The 20662-nt window shown below is 51.5% G+C and overlaps 1 protein-coding gene across 6 annotated transcripts in view; it reads left to right on the top strand.

The window, feature by feature from the left end:
* The window catches only part of Zmiz1 (zinc finger MIZ-type containing 1), a 206167-nt gene that overhangs the window by 26250 nt on the left and 159255 nt on the right, over window positions 1-20662 (top strand). For 3 of the 6 annotated variants that reach the window (XM_027389081.2, XM_027389079.2, XM_027389076.2), the window contains exon 2: window positions 17853-17973. Coding sequence is in view for 2 of the 6 variants with exons in the window: in XM_035452562.1 (XP_035308453.1) it covers window positions 13008-13031; window positions 17853-17973 (145 nt within the window). In the remaining 4 variants the exon portion in view is untranslated. Of the gene's footprint in view, window positions 1-2779; window positions 2850-12992; window positions 13032-17852; window positions 17974-18001; window positions 18027-20662 lie in introns of those variants that run through there. The other 3 variants (XM_027389080.2, XM_035452562.1, XM_035452561.1) reach the window with 3 other exon arrangements.

Raw genomic sequence — 20662 nt, 5'->3', positions numbered from 1 at the left:
TTCCTGCCCCAGCCAAGGGGCACATAAAGATGACATCACTGTCTATTTATGTTTCTTGAAGGCCACCTCCATGTTTGAGGCATGAATGGGAGGACTGATCTTGGCCCTTGATCTATTATTGTCCTGGTGAATACTACCTACTGTGCCTGAGGACCTTCAGCTGTCACAGAGGAAGGGGGAGGCCCAGTGTTCATTTTGTGTGTAAGTTTGGGTTCTTCTGCCTGGGGTCACCTGGTCCTGCACCTTTGTTTATTGACTTTGGTCCTTGTTCAGGCCAGTGTAGGGAGCTGCCTCAAGTGAAATGTGGAGAATTGGGATGATAATGAAATCAACTGGACTGTTTCCCCAGTAATTCTAGAGACTGATGCATCATTAATGTTGGTAATACAGTGCCTGTCAGCTCACAAACTTCTCAATAAATGTGCAGCTGGCAAGCTCTGATAGAAATTGGAGGCAAGCAGAGAATGAGATTTGGGGCCTTTGATATATGGGGTGTCAGTGGCACTGTGAAGTTTTTATCAATTTCTGTCACTTTGGGCTTTTGTGCACGCTACATATGTGGTCTGCATGGCCCCCCTCATGGGCTGTTTGGATGCTGACTGTGCCCCCACGTTAGTCTGAGGAAGAGGAGCTGTTCCGGGTGTGTGTGGGGGGGGGTGACTCCACATCCTCCTGAGGCTTTCCACCGGGAGCTATCATTCAGAGCTGCTTAGACCAACACAGGCAGCCAGCACCAGAGGCCCCTGGACTGGTCTCATGGATCACTCACCCACCATGTCAGTTTTGAGTGAGACTCTTGTCTAAAGCAGCAGTTCTCAACCTGTGGGTCATGACCCCTTTGGGGAGGTCAAAGAACCCTTTCACCAGGGTCGCCTAAGACCATCAGAAAACACAGATATTTACATTACAGTTCATAACAGTAGCAAAATTATGAAGTAGCAATGAAATGATCTTATGGTTGGGGGTCACCACAACTGTATCAAAGGGTCACAGCATTATAAAGGTTGGCTAGAGCAACTTAGGTTCCCAGATGGAAGCCTGGGTTTGAGCTTAGGGGTGTGGGGAGTATAGCTAGAATGGAAGTGCATGGTGGACTAGAAGTCGGGCACATTAGATAGGAGAAGCTGTGTGGACCCAGGTTCAGAACTTCAGGTAAACCCTGGGGTTTATGGGAGTGAGGAAATGGACAAGGCTGGGCCTGGATGCATGGATGAGGGACAGTAGACTTTCAGATGTGGCATAATGTGGTAGTTGGTGTGGGTATTCTGGAGCCAGGCTGCTGGATCCCAGCTCTTGTGTTTGCCAGCTGGGCAACCTTGTTCAGGTACCTCCCTCCTCAGTGCATCGGCTCCTTCCTTTGCTAAATGGAGCTAGGAATGGAAACACCACATGCCTTGAAGGCTCCTGCGGCTGAACATAGATGAATATTTGTAGGACATTCAAGCCCATCCCATCTGGTCAGACACAGAACTGGGACTTGAGTTCAAGTGACCCTCAAAGCCTAGAGGCTTCAGGGTGTTACAGAGGCTGAAGCTGGGGTTGCAGTAGGGCACGAGTGCCTGTGAGGAAACTGCACGCAGCACACACGCACGCACTCATGTACATGCACATGCACACACAAGGATGAGGTCTTACCCCCTTCAGAGCTCTGACCCCTGAGGTCAGTATCACCAGCAAGGAGGTTAATTATGAGAGCATTTAGGCTCTCAAGGAAGCTGAAGAAATCTTGAGACCAAGGACCAGAGTGTGACTGGGGTTTAGATGGAGATGGTGGTGGTGCCCGACAGATGAGCCAGAAGCCAAACAGAGCAGGGCAGGGGGTTGGATCTTTCTGTCATATCCTATGCAGAAATTCGGAGCAGGCCCCAAAAGTCCCAGTGTCTGGAAATCAGAGTGTAAGGACTGTTGAATTGTAGGGAGAACTGGGACAGGAGGTCCCTCTGCCACAACCAGAACCTCACTAACCTGCTGAGACCTGCCATGGGGGCATCGGAGTTCATTGTGCTGGGAGACCAGTGCTCCTGGGGGCCTTCTGAAAGAGAGACCCCACGCTGCTCTGAACAAGGTGCTCTTGGGCCTCCCCCAGGCTGCCTGTGAGGTGCTTCTCCATCCCCAGTCTCTGAAACCCCAAGAGATGCCTCTGGATGCTCAGCCTGTGTTTGCTCTTCAGGAGGGCAGCCTGTGGAGTCTAGGGAATCTCAGGAAGAAGAGTCTTGAGAGAGTCATGAAAGACAAAGGTTCTCCACTGTACCCCAGCAGGGAACCTCTGTGCCCAGCCTGGAACCCTCCTTATTCGCATCCCACAGTTCTGACTGGGAAGACTCTTCCCCAAGGCCCTTGAGCATTAATTTAAGGAAGTTCCCTTCACCTTAGAACACCTGCTCCTGTGCTGTGGAAGGGGAAGTGGCTATAGGTATATTGTAGGAGTCAGCTGACTTCCTCTTACTCTCAGGGGGCAAGCCATGGAAATAGTTGGAACAGCCCACTGGTTTGATCCTACCACAGTTGGCCCCAACTGCTGCTGTGACCACAGGTATCCGGATCTGGAGGAGTGGCCGAGCCCAGGACCTCAGAGACTCACTGGGAACAAGGCAGCTCAGGAGCTTCCCACCACACGGTGTGTATGGAGCCCTGCCAAGGGAACAAGGTTCGAGTCAGCCTGTTAGGTAAGGGCAATCAGGAAGGGCTTTCCAGAGGAGGAGGCCTTTGTGCTACATCCCAAAGGATGTCCTGTTTCTAACGTAAAGGTGCTAGAAGAGAGGACTTCAGATTTGCCTCCACTGAACTAACTGGGGCCTAAGTATATATCATGGAGGTCTTGAGCAGCAACCATGCCTCAGAGGATGCAGGTAAGGAGCGATATCCCCCAGATCCTATCAGCAGAGCAATTGTGGCATTGGCTACCAGAGGGCCATTCTTACAAGCCTGCTGTGGTCCAGGAGGTATAGAGTCTGAGGCCCATCACACTGACCCTGGGGCTTATTAACCAGATGCCTAGCCACTCTCAGCACAGCTGGACAGGTGCCTGGGAAGCCCGATGGAGAACTGCAGGTTTAGGAGCACAGAATCTCTGCCTGCAGAGCACCCTAAGAGGACAGGGGCCACTGGAGGGAAGGAGCTGACTGCCTTGTACAGGACTCTTGAGGGGGCCTTGGAGGGGGCTAAGGGATTACACTTGGCTGGGGCAAAGAGAGAAAGGAAAAGAGAGCTCTTCCCCTGAGGGTGATTCAGCACCGACTCACAAGCCTTCCTGAAAAGGCCTGTGCCGTTGTGTTGGGGAGGGAAAGGGCTTAGCCCAAGGGAGCTACTGTCCATCTAATGGAGAGGGGTATACAGTGCAGGCAGAGAGCTGAGCTCATACTGACGGGAAAGTGGGAAGTAAGGGTGATTCCCAGGCCAGAAAGCGAGGGAAGGATATGGGAGGCACTGGGAAGAGCAAGCTAAGGCACGAGGGGGGGTGTTCAATGAGTACACCCTCAACGCCCTCACCTCAACCAGGGAGTCAGCCAGGCCTTCCAGGCAGAGACTGGAGGTCCTGGTTTCTGTATCTGGACCTACGCTGCTCTGCCCTTGGATGTTTCTGGGGAGGTCAGTGCTTGTGTGACAGTGACCCATCTGTGTGTTTTTACATGGTGTAGCTAGATTCATGGAACTGCAGGTCAGAGATTAGGCCAACTGTGCATGGAGGGAGGGGTTCTGTATAGACAGGGTCCACCACCTGCCCCTTGGATGTTAAAGTCCAGGGTAAACCAGGTCAGGGAGGGAGGGAGGTACCGGGTCAGGTGACAGCTGTCCTGACAGGTGTGCCATCATCTGGCATGAAAATGGCTGTGGGGCCCAGGGGTGGCCTCATTCCTCACCTAGCTCCCTGCTGCCAACACGTACATGGTGCTGCTCTGGGTGCTGGCCCTCCATACTGAGCATGCCCAGTAAGGAACAGGTGTCCATTCCCCACTGGCAGTTGGCACAATGAATGAAATAACTGAGGACCAGAGAAGGTGAGTGACCTGTCCTATCGACATAGCAAATAAGCCGTCCATCTGCCTCCCAGACTTCCCATGCCACCATGATCCTGGAGGCTTTGGGATAAACTGGTTGGTTCAGGATCTAGCCAACTCCTTTGTCCCTCAAAACATACTTCCCTCAAAACACACATGCAGGGCCGTGTGCCTACTCAACGTGTCCCCACCCTAAAAACAGAGGCAGCAACCAACCCAGGAAGGCCTGGCCAAAGTTTGGCTTGGACCAGGCCTCCTGGGATGGCAGTAAAGTCCCTGAGCTCGCTGACTGAGAGGCAGAGTCCCAGCTCTGCAAGCATAAACATGGCTATTTTTAGCCCTCACAGGGCTGTGAGTGCAGCAATGTGACCTGAATTTGGCTCAGCCCCCTCATCCTGCCCCACCCCAGGATGACAGGCCTCTTCTGCCCCTGACTCTCCCCATCAGCTCTGGGAGTTACTGGGCATGTTGAGGAAAGGAACTGGGCTGGCTCAGACAGGGGTCCTTGAAAGGATGGCCAGGATCCAGTCAGGCCCATGCGGAGGCTAGCTTGGCTCCAAGGACAGGACATGGTAGACAGAGAGGTGGCATTCAAGTCTCAAAGGATATGTGGATGGAAGCCATCTATGTCCTGTTTTTTGTTTTTTTGTTTTTTGTTTTGTTTTGTTTTTTCTGTGGTGTTGGGTACCCCTCTGGTCTGACTGGGCCTCAGGAAGCCTGGGCTTTGCGTTTGCCTCACAGACTCCAGGCAGTCATGGCTGTTCTCAGTTCTCAGCATCCTCATCCAGGAAGTGGGGGAGTTTATGGATGCTCACCCACTTTTTCTTTCAGCAAACCCTGAGCTGCCATTTTGTGCCAGCCACTGGACATGACCACAGAAACCAACCTGACTAGGTGCCTACCCTCCTGGGCTGTTGTTATTGGGCAGAGGTGGGTGGCACCATGAAAGGCAGAATAAATACATAAATAATGAATCCGCTTTGGGGGCATGCAATATAGGGATGGCATTGAGTGTTGTTACAGAAGGCCTTGTGTCTTAGATAAGGACACCCAGGGAAGGATCTGTTGGGAAACTATAAAGCTGGTCACGGTGTGGGCAGGGAATCTGAGGGGGAACAACACGTGCAAAGGAATTCATTTGATGTCTGAAGGTACTTATGTAGTGGACAGCGATGGAGAGGAGCACACAGGGTGGAGGCAGCAAACAAGACAAATTATACCGGTACAGAGAAGAGGACAGGGTGCACATAGGAGCCAGTGAAGAGATGTTGCCCTCTTGCCGGCAAAGGAAGTGGTGGGGTGGACAGGTGAGCATATAATATGGCAGTCTGCCAGGTGGTAGCTTGACTAAAGGCAGCCTCAGAGTCAGGGATGATTGCTTGGTTTTGGGGTCTGACCTGGACTACTATGGGGTGGACATCAGTTGATCCAGAAGGAACCATGAAGAAGGAGGGAAAACTGGTTGAGGAAAAGCAGACAGGAAAGGGTGGTGTCATGGTGGATGCACTGGTTTGCCATGTCTGTTGACATCTAAGAGAGTGGCTTTATGGGTCTAATCAAACCAGTCCTGGGGCATTGTGGGCAGCAGTGTCTTGGGCTTTGTTTCAATGAATCTAGGACCATGGCTCTCTGAAGCTTGGCTTGTAGGTTGCCTGGGCTGGGTGGAGTTGTGTACAGTGGGTGGTGTCTATAGCCTGGGTGCAGAGTGGTTAGAAACCCCACCTGGAAGAATAGACCTGACATTGCTCAGAGTGCGTGCCTTGGGCGTGGAACACGTTCACTTTCTCCTGGACTGGAGCCCTGGGTGCTACTGCTGCTCTGTGTTCTCAACTGGGAACTTCTGATTGTGACATAGCAGCTACCTCTGGTGTGCCTACTGGGATCCAAAGCCAGAAGAAGCAGCCGCATGTGTGGGGATTTTCACAGCAAACTCAGTTTCCCTGTGCTGTGTTCTGGCCAGCATGGGGATCCTGGATATGTTCCTCTCCTCCCTGAGCCTTGAAGTTTCTACCTGAGATTCCAGAATGCAGTGGAAGAGCCTCAGGGCTTTGGGACTGAAAAGGTCATTTTTGTGAGTCACTCAGGGCCAGTAGGCTGAGCCTGGTGGAGTCCAAGGGAGCTGGTTAGTATGGGATAGAGCAGGGAGGGCTGTGACAGTCCCTTATTGCAAAAGCCTCTGTACAGGCTTTTGCCTCGTTGACATTTGCACCTTACTGTGGCCATGGGCATCATGGGGGTGAGTAAACTTCTGCAAGCCATCAGCAAGTGTCCTGTTAGCCCAGTTCCATCCACCTCTCTCCAACCCTACACTGCAACTAGAATCTTAATTTGGGGGATGGCTCTTCTACTGTTGAGGTTCCCGAGAGAGCAATAACCCCAGCCTGTGACTCCTTCCAAACCTAACAAGGCTGTGACCCTCATGGTGGCCCTGAGGACTGTGTCTGTGTGTATCTCTCATGCAGCATGCGTGTGTCTGCTGCTCTGGGTTTGTAACATGGTAGAAAGTGAGGAAAGAGCAGATGTGGCGTCCAATTGTCACCAAACTGTCTTGAAATGCTATAAATATTTTCTAAACGATGAACTTCCCAAGCCCATGTGTCAGTACCTACTCAGGAGCTGATTCCTGAAAATTAAGACAAACAACCTCTTAAATCATAGCTGTTAACCTCAGGTGTAAAAGCTGTTAGCACAACTATGGGTCATGGCAACTCTGCCTAAGTGACTGTGTAGCCCCGACAAGGCAATGCAGCAGAGAGGAGGGACCTTGGCTTACTCAGAAGGCTTCAGTAACCAGGCTCAGCCATTCACTGCTGTGCAACTTCAAGTCAGTGAGTCCCTGTCTCTGAGCCTCCTCGTTTGTCAGCAGAGTGCTATGAGTGACCACCCCTCAGATCCTGTGAATCCTGTTGAGATGAGGTCACCCTCTTAAAAGGTTAACAGAAATAGCCATTCTGTGTTAATTGGGACCAAGGAGTCCTGCCTGTCCCCAGACAACTCCGCCTCTCAGGCTGTGTATCAAGGACAGCTCCCAATGGCCAAAGTGCTTGCTTGCTGTTGTTTTCTTCTAAAAGAGCTGGGCTTCTGGGGGCTCCCACTTGTGGTGGGCAACAGCTCATAGCACTATCTCATTCATGAGTCTGCTGTCATCTTTAACTTGCATTCACAGTAGCTAAAGCTAATTTCATGTTAAGGTAGTGCTGTGAACTTTTTTTTTTCTTACTCAAAATCATTTTATTTAATGAAAATGGTAACTACTGTGAACTTTTTATGAAATGTGTTTAAACAAAAGTTGTGAGTTGGCTTCGAGTAGAACAGTCTGGAGACTGCATTAGGAGGGCAGGAGCAATAACAATGAGCAGGAAGAGAATGGGGATGTTGTTTGGGCTGCCCTTTCTCTGAGGGCTCTTGGAGTTCTGTCTTATAACTGTGACTAGGGAGGGCTACTGGAAGGACAGAGTCTGGTGGCCTGTCATTGCCCCACCAAACAGACAGAAATCCCAGGCCCAGGGTCCAGGCAGAGGGAAACTATTAGGCTCCTACAGCATTTGGGCCAAGAGTCTGGAAGGGTTCGGCAGCAAAAACATCTCCTGTCCTCACAACCACTGTATATTTCCCCTGAAGATCTAAAACTGGGGTCCCAAGCTTGCACCTGCCAGCTGAAGTCTCCCAGGCCAGAACCAAGACTAGGCCTCTCTTAAGTGGCTGTGATTTATGCCAGGGGAGTGTGATTGTCACTCCACTATCAGGGATGTCAAACACTTTGTGTTATGCCCTGTCTAGGAATGACAGCCCAGGGTGCCATGCGGGATGATAATTCTAAGGCCATATTGGAACTCTATAAAAGACCACAGGGATTGATTAGTAATGCCTACCATAGGTGTGAGAAAGGAGGTTGGGGATACTTGTGCTATCATTAGCTACCCAGGATCTTCTGGCTGGATTCCATTGCCCTTCTAGAGCTGTACATGGGGATTAGCTAGCCAGTGATAGAACACAGACACTCCTGATAGGACTCTGCAGCTGCTCCTGGGGCAGGCCTTGGGGCCAGCCTGTGGCTGCATACTTTCTGGGTGACCAGGAAATATGTCAACCAGAGTCTAGAAGGATCACCACAGTCAGGAAAAGTTCCAGAGGCGCAACCATGGAGCATTGTGCAGAGGTATCCACTCTGCATGCTCACGAGGCTCCTCACCTAAAAGCACAGCTTTTTGAACCCGTATTTCCCAGGTTTCAGATCCCTTAACTGTGTTCTTTAGTGGCTTCACCAGCATTTGAACTGTGGCTTGGGGAGCCCAGCTGCCTTTCTGTCATTCCCAGAGCATCGACTGCACCATTGCCTTCATGCCTGCAGTGGGAGGGCAGTCCTGTCCCTCCCATTTAACAGCTGAAGAAACAAGGCCCAGGCTTGGCAAGGGGCTTGCTTGAGTTCACACAAAAAGTGAATGCAGAAACCTGGCCTGAACCCATGACACTCATCTCTTGACCACTTCACTATCCACTCACACCGATAGCTCAGAAGATGGTGGTTCAGTCCCCAGTACTCCTTTCCAACCCCACAAATGGTGTTTAACTTTGACTGGTTCATCGATCATTGCCTCCAAGTCTCTGTGGCCTAGATAGAGAGATCTCTGAGACTTAATGGCCTAGTGTGCCTCCTCCCCGTTTCCTTTCCCTCGGTTTCTTGATCCATCAGATGGGTTAGCAATAACACATGAGCTGTTGTGAAAGTCCCCAGTTCATGGTGTGCATACATTCAGGGTAGGGTCTGGAGGGCCCTGTGCCACCCATTTGCCTACGATTCAGAGTCTGAATGGTGGTCTGGCCTAGAATGCATTCGTGTTCACAGCAAGGCCAGAGGACCTGGGCCCACAGGACAGAAGGATGGTGGCTGCACCCACTGTCCCCCTGAGGGGGAGGGAGGTGTGTCAGAAAGGCTCATGCTGTGCAGGGAGACAACTTGGAGCAGGGCTGGGTGTGGGGACCAGAGAAGAGGACACCAGACAGGTATAAAATGATGTGACCAGAATCTATCACAGTGCTGACCCAACCTTGCACCCCACAGCATCTGAGGCGTCTTCAGATGAAGTTCAGGGCTGTAGGCAGCAGGGCAAAGCTGAGAAGAGCTAGAGCCTAGCAAGCTCTTCCCTGGGGGCAGGCTCGCAGAATCCTTCCCTGAGGCTTGGCCTCAGGGACTGTCTGGTGTTCACTGTCTGATGAACAGGTCCCCATCCTCTGTCTGTCTGCCTGCCTGGCTTTCTCTGCTCTCCTCATCTGTCTGAGCAGTACAAACAGCTCCTCCCCAGTGCTCTGTCACCATGCAGCCACTCTCGAGCTGGTGGTGACACTAGCAGCCCATTCAGAGACCTATTCATTCTGCCGCCGGGGCACAGGGCCCGGTTTTAATCATATGTGCTCTACCACGAGCTACAGATGGCTGTATTATTAATAGTCATAATTAATCAGCATCCGTGAGATCTTTTCCCCAGCAGCAGATCCTTAGCTTGAGCAGTCCCGGAGGCCCTAAGCCCATCCCCACTTTACAGACGGGAAGTGATGTGGGCCAAGGGAGGGGACTCCCCCTGGGTGGAACTGAAGGTGGATCCATGCTCAAATGCCTTATCTGGTGGCAACCCACAGTGTTCCTGTTATGGAGTAGACTGTCTACTTCCCTCCCCCACCCCCATGTGCCCATAGGATACTAGTCACTGGTAGAAACTGTCAGTGCTAGGACTGGAGGCCAGTGTTCAAGCTGTGAAAATGCTTCAAGGCTTGGCCTAACAAGGTGTAGGAAAGGTTAAAGCAAGGAGGGCCTAGCCACTAGCAGGGCAAGGGGGTCTAGCCTAGGTGCAGGTGGGATGGTAGTCCTGGAGTGAGGGATGCCAAATGTCAACATCCTCCCTATTTTCTCCTCCCAGCTGCTGGCCCTTCGTCCCGAGTGCCAAGTCCAGCTGCGGTGATTTAAACAGCTGCGGCAAGTGGCTTCCTGATTTATGGGGCTGCTGTGGGCGGTCCCAGCTACACAGCACAGCAGCAGTGAGGGTTCCTGTAGATGGCCGCCTGCCACCTGCTCTCCTTGCTTGCCTCCATGTCTTGGCCACCTCCGGAACTACTGTGCATGAGTGTGTATACATGTGCCCTGACCCATGTCTGGGACCACATGCTGTGTGCACAAGAGGCTGTTCACATCCTTGCTCTTGATTCAAGTGCAAATGGACATGGTGTGCACACATGTACCTGCTGGTGTATCTGCCAGCACTCTGGGCCGTAGTACCTGGTCCTGGGGAGGGTGGGGGTGATGTCTGTGGGTATCAACCTGTGTGCATGCCTGTATTTGATATGTGTGATCGTCATGAATGTAATGGGGTATGTCTGTATATATACACACACTTGTACATACAGCCACTGGCTTACGTTGTGCTATCTATCTACCCTAACAAGCCCATGTGTATGCAGACGTAGATATATAAGGAAGATGTATATATATTCATGCATGTGTATGTGAGTGTGCACACAAAAAATACTCAGTGTGTTCCATGCATCTGGCCTGATCATAAGTTCATGAATAAGGCTTTCTGCCCTTATCATCAGGAAAGAGTGGCCATGCCAGGAGCCCTGCAGGCAGAAGGGAAATAGCCTCATTTGTCCTTGGAGCCCTTTACCTGTCTTCCTCACCATTCCCACCACTCCCAATCCCTTACAGTCACTGTTTCTTCCCCACCATGTCCACCAGCTGTGAGCTAGGCCATAGGAAGAGGACTGTGTCACAGAAGTCCATTCTTAAAGCACCAGCCCAGGTTCTGGCAGAGCACATACATGGCTGTGGGCAGTTCTTGCTACCTCTCAATCCTGTGTTTTCCTATTTGCTAATGGCTTCAAGAGCAGCCATTTTGGACTTAGGTTCAGATAGAGGGTGCTAGCTAGATTACTGGGTAATTCAGGCTCCTACTGAGTCAGGCTTGGGGGGGGGGGTCTCCGTCTGTCACGTAGTAATAGTGACCTTCACCTGCTGTCTTGAGGAGCTGTTCACTCACTGTGTCCTGTTTGTAGTACTAGAGCTGGAACTCAGGGCTTTATCATGCAAAGCAAGCACTCTTCCTTGAAACAGAATCTTAATAATGTGTCCATACTGACCTCAGACTTGAAATCCTCCTGCCTCAGCCTCCTGAGTGCTAGCTGGGGTTACAGTCCTGAACCAGCATGCCCAACTTCACAGAGCCATTTTGAGAACCAGATAAACAAAAGGTTCCAAGAGGAAGGCAGGGTGATGGGTGAGATGGTGACCACAGCACTTATCAAAGCTGTGAGCACAGGCAACGGGGAGTGCAAGGGCATTAGTGACTGATGGGGGCCCGGACCCAAATTCTGAAATAGTTACTCTGACCTGAGATCTCAGACAATGACTTCCTCTTTAACTGCATCCAAATCTGTGAAATTTGGAGTCCATCTTTCATGCAGCTGTAGTGGTCTGTCTCTCTGTCCATGCAGCAGAGGAAGGATAAGGGTGATGCATGGTCATATGTAGTGGACATGCAAGACAACAGCACCCATCACTCTACTTAGTGGCCTGTCACTGTACAGGTGGCCCTGAATCTGGAAAGCCAGGCAAATGCATGGAGAACAGCATTCATTGCACCAATGTAGGATGCTTACTTGAGGGTTCTGTCTATGCTTCTAGACTTCCTGTCTGCTAGAACCAGCTATGTGGCATCCAGACCTTTGTAGGGTGGCACACTGAGGAATGAGGCTGTTGTTTCTGGTCTTGCTGGCTACAAGGGAACTGGCATTTGGCACCACCCAGCTCCCCTACTTGAGACCTGAGGTCACCTTGATCTGCTACCTTTGGTCCACAATGCCCTGAAAAGAAGCCTGAGGACAAGGGAGTTGCAATTCAGTTCCCACCTGAACTTGGGCAGAGCTGCAGGCCCTGTACTGACCCAGCAAGCCACCAGCCCTGGATTTAGAGGTGTGGGATTCAAACAGCCCTGTGTCCAGTAGGTCCCTGGTGGTGCCAGCTACCTGGCAGCTGCTGGGGTACACAAGAGTAGACAGAGTCCCTAGCCCTGGGCACCCAGGCCAGTTCAGATAGACCTCACAGAGACACATGCAGGACTGCAGGGACTTGGGGGTCGTGGGGGCTTAGGTTGAAGGCGGGCTAGAATGCATAAAGACTTTGAAGATTGGAAAGGATTTGGCTAGCCCCAGAGGGCAGTGTGACAGAAGGACATGGGTGTGAGGACAGAGGTTTGGAGTAGCTGTTGTGGAAAGGCAAGCCCTCTCCTATCAGACATAAGGGCTGCTCTGGCTCAGATGGTCCTGCCTCTTGGTTGAACAGAGGCCACAGGGTAAAGCAGATGGCCAGTGGGGGCAGGGGCGGGGGTGCCTTCAGGCCTGAGCCAAGTGGCCCACATAGGCCAGAGTGGAAGACCTTGGCACAAGCACTTGAGCTCTCAACTTGAAAGTTAATGATTCATTTGTGGCCAATTTCTGTTGGCATTTGCCTGGAAATTCCCAAGCCTGCCCCTTCCTTTGGCTCGGGCACTCCAAGAATACAGTCTCATTACATTTGGCTGAGAGCATCTCATCCTCTCTGGGGAATGGCTTTTAACATGGCCACCAGACCTATGCGGGTTATCCATTAGGAAGAACTGGTTCTGGGTGGTGGATGGGATGGGTGGTTGTGAGTGTAATAAAGTTAGAGGCTCACTCTGACCCTGCATGCCAAGTGCTGATGAAAGGAACACTGTTTGTATTCATGATGTCCCCCATTTGGCTCAGAAAAGATGTGACCAGAATTCAGTCTAGGGTAATATGTAAAGTGTGCAGCAGTTGCAAATGGAGAGTAGAATTTGGCTGGGTAGAGAAAGCACTGGCATATGCAAAGGCCCTGGGGCGTGATAGTCCAGGGCTGTTGAGTAATTGTGGTATGACTGGAGTACAGAGACTTCTGTAAACACGCCACCGACTGAAAAACTAGAAGACTGGAGAGTTTGACAGTGACAAGTGCATGTAATGCGAAGTCAGAACTGGAGCCAGGTATGTTTGTTTTGGACTATGGAGTCATTTTCCCATTTGGGTCTTGATTTTGCTGGCCCGCAGAACTTTCTAGATAGCCCGCTCCCAAGCTCCGCCCAGGGCCCTATACCTGTGTGAAACCTGAATTACAGAGAAATGGTCATATGTAATAACCCAGCTGAGTGATGACAAGAATCCACAGGAGCCCCGAGACAGTAGGAGCACAAGTGAGGGAGGGACCAAAGCATGATGTCACTCTTGAGTCTGAGGGTGAACAGAGCAGTGTTGGTTGGGGTCAGCTCCCGGAATTCCATGTTCCTGGCAGGCTGCAGCCAGCTACCCTAGAGGTTACCCATGTCTCGTGTAAGACACGTGGTTTTCCCCATCTTGACTGTGTCTCTGTCACTGTGTGTATAGTCAGAGCCCAGGAGGGGACAGTTGATGGCAGAGTAAAAACTGGATTCAGGGTCCTACCTCTGCATTAGCTTGATGTACCCATACCCACACTCCATAGGCTCCTTCCGCCTATGTATGTTCCCTGAATCCCAAGCTGATTCTCCTAAGCAGCTGAGAAAGGGACCCTTTGACTTTGCGGACTGAAATTCTCCTGGCGATGCCCTGACAGTCCCTGGTGTGATGGTAAACATCTACTCTCCATAAAACTACTCCGTAAAACATCTCCCTGAGACAGCAGCTTGCTCTGACGAGGGTGTGATCCACACTTGGCAGGGCCTCTGCTGCAACTGACAGCCCTGAAAAACATTCAGAAAGACCAATATGTGCTGGGCATGGCTGGAGGAACTGGGCAGGGTCAAGCAGAGCCACCCAGCTGGGCCTGGGATCCTCACATGGCCTCTGGCTGTGGCTGGTCCCTGTGCTATGAGGTGGGGCAGTATCAGGTGTCTGCTGGCTCCCACAGCCCTGGTGTCTGGGTCCTTGGCACAGTTAGGCAGCAGTGGGGATCCTGTCTCCCAAGTAGCATTGCCAGGTCTGTCTGTGGAGGAACGCAGCAGGGCCTTGGGCCTACAGCCTCTCGGCCTGCGTCACACTGGCTTAGGTGTCCTGAATCAGAGCCAGTAAATGGATCTGCCGTACCAGTGTGGTGGGGATATTGGCCAGGCAGCTGGGGTGAACCTCAAGCTTCTGCCTGTGTATAATGAGGTTGCTAGCCTCCTACCTATTATGCCTTCTACTCCCTGTGCCCAAATTCCCATCCCACCTAGCCAAAAGTTGCCACTCAAGCAGGCCCGGCAATGTTCCGCCTTTACCTGGTCTATCCCCTTAGTACCACTCCCGTCTTCCCCTCAGGACAATTTTCTGCTCCCATCTAAGAATTTCCCAAGGAATTACTTCAGTGAATCCTTGGCGGCCTCATCCAGCCCCAGCTGATCCTTTCTCTGCATCACCTCCCCCATGGACCTCTAGTTTTGACTCCATCATTGCACAGCCACACTTTCTTGCAATGGGTTCTCTACCACCACCGTTAGCCCCTCAGGGCCTTGGGGCTTGTTTATTTGTGCATCCTGCAGGCCTGATATATAGTAGGTGCCCAATAAAAACAGGCTGCATTTAATTAAGAGGCTTCTGAAGGCGGTGCTGGAGTCTCCCTTTGTTAATATGTCAGGAAGAGCAGAGGGTTGCACACTCTCAAACGCAAAGCCTCACCTCCCTACCCCCACATACCCCTACCCAAGGTCACTGCCCTGCTGGGGCCAGCCTCCTGCTGGCCTCTCTTCAGCCACTGCCTTCCTCGCTGGCAGAAGCCAGCTCCCCGGGCTGCCTGAGTGATCACTCCAGAAAACACCCCAGTGGAAACTACATGAATGATTGATAAGGGCTGAGAGCTGTTTAATATTTTCCTCCTGTTTAATGGCTATCAATAATTTAATACGCTCTCTGTATGTTTTTAAGAAATAGCACCCATTTTGCCGTCTCCGGTTTAGCGGGCTAAATGATTTAAGTGTTGGAAATGTGCTCAGAGGGTGGAGCTGGAGCTAGTCAGAAATCTGGAGTCTGGAGGGGGTGGTAATGAGGGCTACCACAGCATCTTGGCCTCTCTCTCTCTCTCTCTGTGTGTGTGTGTGTGTGTGTGTGTGTGTGTGTGTGTGTGTGTGTGTATGGGGGTGGTGGTAACAGGGCCAGTGCCTTTAAGCTAAGAGCAAGATAATTGCTTTCCTGGAGCCTCAGTAGGCAGCAGCCAAACAGCTGTTGCTCCCCCAACCCTGCCCCATGCTAAGCTTGTGGCTCTGGGGGCTCAGGTGTGAGGAAGGAACTGGACTGGTACCACCACTGTGGGATGAATTTCCCCATTCTTACACGCCCCCCTCTCCCTCAAGGTTTAAAATTGTTACCAATGTGTTCAGGCCACTGCCTGGGGTGGGCTGGCATCTTCCAGATGGATTAGGAGCAATGGAGAGGGATATTCAAAGCTGATCATCTCTAGGCCCAGAAGGACCTGGAATGTCACCTGCCAATGCTCCCCATCTTTCCAGATGCTGAGGATCACCTGGGAGATCCAGTTAACTATTTGAATTTCTGTGCTGTCTTCCAGACCCACATTCTGGGACAGATAGGCTCTGTCCCCTCCCACCCAGAACTGTGCTCATGTGGGCCCAGAAAATACAGTGTGGGAACAGCAGCCATCTGAATGATTTGCTCCTCAGGGGAGTTAGGAATCGAAGTCCAGATTGCTTCTGATGGACCTATGACTTCAGTGTTCCTCTCAGACGCTACTCCCCTCGTGCAACAGATCCTGACTTCTGAAACCTGCTCTCAGTTATCTGTTGCACCTTCAAAGGCATGGTCTGCAGGAGCCCCCCTCCCACTTTTCTGGGGAGTCCCTTGGGCTCACATGGCCCCTCCAGTCACCTGAGGTAAAGGCCTCTTCCCCACCTAGCAGTGGGCTGGAGTACTGGCTGTCCAGTGAAGTAGAATGCTTTCTTCTGTGGCTTTCTGAGAGTCAAGGTCAGAAAGGCAGAGCCTCCTGTAGCCAGGTCTCTCCACCCCAGCAAATGCCACTCTCACTGAATCCTGTTCCTTAAAGTGAGTTTGAAGGCTCACACAGGATCACAGGTAAAGAGCACACTGCCCTTAGAGAGGGCATGCCATGGCTGTGCCACAGCCCCGAGTCCCCTTGCTTCTTCTTGACCTTGGTCTATTTGGTCTCCAAGTGTGTTCTTGCCCAAGCCTGGCTTTCAGATCCCTGCTCTGTTGGTGGGATTTATGTGTTGTTGCTGGATATAATTAGGGGTCACATCCTCTTGATATGCTGAGGGAGTACTGTGATACACCGATTTGTCCCTTCTGTGGCTGGCGTATTGACTGTTGACTGTGAGGCTGTTGTGCCCGGCACTGAGGAACCAATGTGTGCATTGCTGTAGAAATGGATTTGCTGAGTGGTGAGCTACCCCACCAGACTGCTGTTTCCACACCCTACTCCAAAATGTTGATATTAGTGTGTTTTCCACTAGTAGTGTTTAGGGTCCAGAAGGTAGTTTTAGAAAGGCTGTAGATGGGCTTGATGGGTGCTTGCTCACTGGCAGCTGTGGAGATGCTGTAAGAGGGTCCCTATACTTCCTTCTCAGAGTCCTAGTCTCAGGTCTCCAGGCTGGAGGAAGAAGAGCTAGCAGGCTGAACAGTTTGACCTAAGAAAGCCTTCTTCCCTGTGATACTTTATCCAGCTCTAGGGACTTCCCATCTTCCATAGCTCATCCTCAATAGTCAATTGTCTGGAGACACAGCTAAGAGAGGAGTCTGTCAAAGCAGCCTTCATACCTGATTCTGCCAGTGGTGGGCAAAGCTAGGAGACATGACATACTTCTAATCTTGCCCCTGTCACTTACTAAGGAATCCTGGAAGAGTGGGCCCCAGTAAGGGCCTCAGTCTCTCTCTCTCTCTCTCTGTCTCTCTCTCTCTCTCTCTCTCTCTCTCTCTCTCTCTCTGTCTCTCTCTCTCTCTGTCTCTCTCTGTCTGTCTCTCTCTGTCTGTCTCTCTCTGTCTGTCTCTCTCTCTGTCTGTCTCTCTGTCTCTCTGTCTCTCTCTCTCTCTGTCTCTCTCTCTCTCTCTCTCACACACACACACACACACACACACACACACACACACACACACACACACCCCTGCCACTGCCACCACCATGTTCTGGAACCAGCAGGAAGCCTTTGGGATGCCCTGGAGGCCTCTTGACTGAACACTCATGGCAGCTGGCCCACAGGTTCAGCCTGTCCAGTGAACCCCTCACTGCACCAGGATTGCTTCCTTGTTGTTCACTCCCTCCCTCCCTTCTCCCTCCAACACCAAATGGTCCCTGTCTCCCCTGATAACAATGTCAGATGACAGATATATCAGACCTTCTTTCTGATGAGATTTTGGAAATCTGGGAGAAACTTGGTCAATATGCTGCAAATCTGCGGAGAACAGAGGGGGCGTGGTCAGAGAGGGCCTCCCAGAGGACCTGAACCGAATGTAGGCTCCAAGGCCACTCTGGATTGGGGCTTGGAATGACAATGAAGAGAAGACCCTGCTGGAGGACAGGAGGCCTGTTGATGGGGTATAGTGGTGGTATGTGTGGGGTGTGACTGCTGCTATTTCCATACAGGCCATAGAGCCCACTGAGGCTGACTGTAGGGTCAGCCTACAGTATGAATCTCAGGAGCCTGGACCTCCTTTAAGAGGAACTACATTCCCCAGTTCTCTGGAGTTTCTCTTGGACATGTGGCTGCATTTTCCAGGAGGTGGTTTGAGGGACCCAGTCATGCTGGACCTGGAGGACAGCTAGGAGACTCAGGGTTGCCTGCTGTCCCGAACCTGGAGCTCATTGTCCCCTCTGCTCTTTTCTTGCAGAACCTGTGGCCACTGCGCTCAGACACCATAGAACCCACTCAGCACCTCCTTCACCACAGCCACTCCTTCCCCAGTGCTGCAGCAGCCTTGAGCTGTGATCGACTGGCGGAAGCCTTAGCAGGTGAGTGGATGAGCCAGCTATATTGGTACTGGGACTTTGCCACTGAGGGATAGGTAAGTGTGTGTGGCCACCTGAAATAGGCCATGTCAGTAGCTTAAGGAGCTGGATGGGGAAATGCTTGTTTCCCAGTTTCCCCCTTTGTTCCTGGGCTTCCAAACCAGAAAGAGAGGACTTGGGTCTAGCCTGGGTGTTGGCCATGTGGTTTTATTCTATTGTCAGTACCCTGTGTAGGCTTAGGAGCTCTCACCCTCCTGCTAAGGGATTTTTGCCTTCTAATCTAGTTCATGGAGATCGTAACAGTAGTCATAGTACTAGAAATGTCCCCTGCTCCTGTGAGCACTTGACTGTGCATAGGACCATGTCAAGCATTTTCCTCCATACCCTTTCTTGAGGGAGTGGCTGTCACCATCCCCATTGTACAGGTGAGGAAACTGAGCCTTGGTCAGGAGGTACCTTGCCCATGGCCACACACCTGACCAAACCTAGGTTTAAGTCATATCTATGCACCCTTGAGCCCTGGTCCTCCCCATTCTGTGGCACCTTCTTAAGGGTGGGTCTGAGTGTCCTCAGAAGAGCCAACTCAAGACAAAAGGAGAGACCTTCTCCAAAGTGACAGTGTCTGCTGGTTGCTATAATCTGGCTTCCTTGGTTCCTCCAGGAATTGGCCATTTCACACTAGATGGGGTAACTGGGGCCTGGAGAGGGTGGGCTACGCAGGCAGGAAATGATAAGGCCAGAATTGGTATTGATTAACCACATTACACCAAGCCCTTCTTTCCACTGGCATGCCTCCCTGGCGTGGTGTGGGAGCAGCGTCTACATCAGGGTAGAAAGCCTGGGAAGTGGCGGTTGAGCTGACCTGGGGAAGGTGAGAAGGTATCATGCTGATATAGAAGGCAGAGCTCTTGCAGAGTCCTAGGGAAGCAAAAGTTAACTCACAGCTATTCAGGCCTGCACCTGAGTGCCCACGAGAATCTGTCAGAATTGGGGCCAGCTGTATCATTTGCAGGACCCATTGAAAAATAAAAGTCAAAGCCAGTTGTTCACAAATTATTAAGGACTTCAAGATGATGATGGCAGGCGCAGTGAGGTCCCTTAAAGCTTGAGGACCAGTGTGACAAAGGCCAGCCCTCGAAAACAGGTACAGAAGTAGAATGTACTTGTGTAGAAGTACTTCTACATACAAGTAGAACGAAGTGGAAGCATCAACTGGGTGTCCAGGCTCCTCCACTTACAAGCCATATACAGGCCTGCTGACCCTGTACGAGGCCCCTTGGTCTCTGAGCTTCATCCACTACATGAGTGGCAGTGTCCCCCTCCCACAGCAAGAGGCTCTGTGATGCCAGGGTCTAGCTTGTCTCAAGCAGCTTGGCACAGGCTGCATTAGAATGGCGTGGGAACTCTTGGGTATGCTGTTCTAGCCTGCCTTACCTGCCTCTGCTACCCAGTCCCATCCATACTAAACAGGCAGTCTGGCAACAAGCATGACAAGGGACAAAGAGAAAAGAAGATTCGGCAGCAGGGCAGCGGCAGCAAAATCCAGCACTTTCTGTTTGCAGAGCCTCCTGTTTAGACTGCTCCCTGCTTGCCCGTATCGTATCTATCCACTTGTTCCTGTGGGTTGGATGCTTGAAGTCTTCTGCGCCCTGTTGCTGTGACCAGGTGCTGTCTCTTGTGGTTCTCTGCAGTGGGCAGCATGCTGGCATAACTCATTAGATCCAGTAAAAGGCATTATTCCTATTGGCTGGATGCAAAAACAGTGGCTATGAGACCACTCCAAGCTCCTGGGCTGTGGTGAGGTCCACCCAGTCTGTTAGATGGGTGATGGCCATAAAGGGCCATACCCTAGATAGAGAAGGACTTTTTCCTCTTGGTAAAATTTGACTTCAACCCCTGGTACAGGAGAGGCCCCAGATTCTAGGCTGCTGAGGATGACCTGGTGGGTCCTGGAGGTCTGGTCCACCAGAGTAAAGAAGCCTTCAGTCCTGCTTATTACTGGGAGAGATATGGCTCAGCCCACACAGAACTTGGGCAAACCACTCGTTGGGTAGAAGAGAGAAGACTTGAGTTGCTTCCGACCATTACAGATGGAAAGACCAGATACAGAGGGAGAGGGCATCCTGACTGGTTGTGACAGTCTGCCCCTACTGTGACTGGAGTATATAAAGCCACACTGGGTGAATGCATTGAACAGTACAGGGTTAAGAATGTGGACTCAGGGCCTAGGCTTTGTGCTGTTTGTGGCTCTTTTTCTCCATTTTTTTAAATTGTCTCACTCTAGTGACAAAGCCTCCTTGAGCCCTATGTCATCATCTGCAGGTGAGAGAGCCTTCTCTGGGATGTGTCATATGGTCACTAATGCCTCCAGCCAGGCCTGTGAACAGGTGGTGGGTGGCAGGTAGGGTGTGTGACATGGTTGATTCCAGCTGTTTGGATACACAGGGGCAGTTCCTAGAGAGAGACTTGCCCAAGGAATCACTAAGAAGATATCGGGAAATGGGGGGAGATCTGGGTTCCTGAGGAGGTAATCCCATGCACATCCCTGTAGGCAGCCACACAACAAGAGCCACACTCCTGTCCCACCAGCCCCTAGGCTCCAGGGTATGGCATCTTGCCTGCAGCCTGGCAGTCACATATAGTCTGTGTACTTCTAGGGTTAAGCACATTGTGGGTGCCAAGGCCAGCACGC

This window comes from Cricetulus griseus, assembly GCF_003668045.3.
Source record: "Cricetulus griseus strain 17A/GY chromosome 1 unlocalized genomic scaffold, alternate assembly CriGri-PICRH-1.0 chr1_1, whole genome shotgun sequence".
Classification (NCBI taxonomy): Eukaryota; Metazoa; Chordata; class Mammalia; order Rodentia; family Cricetidae; genus Cricetulus; species Cricetulus griseus.
Note: the sequence above shows the minus strand (reverse complement) of the source record. Positions and strands in the feature narration are given on the sequence as shown.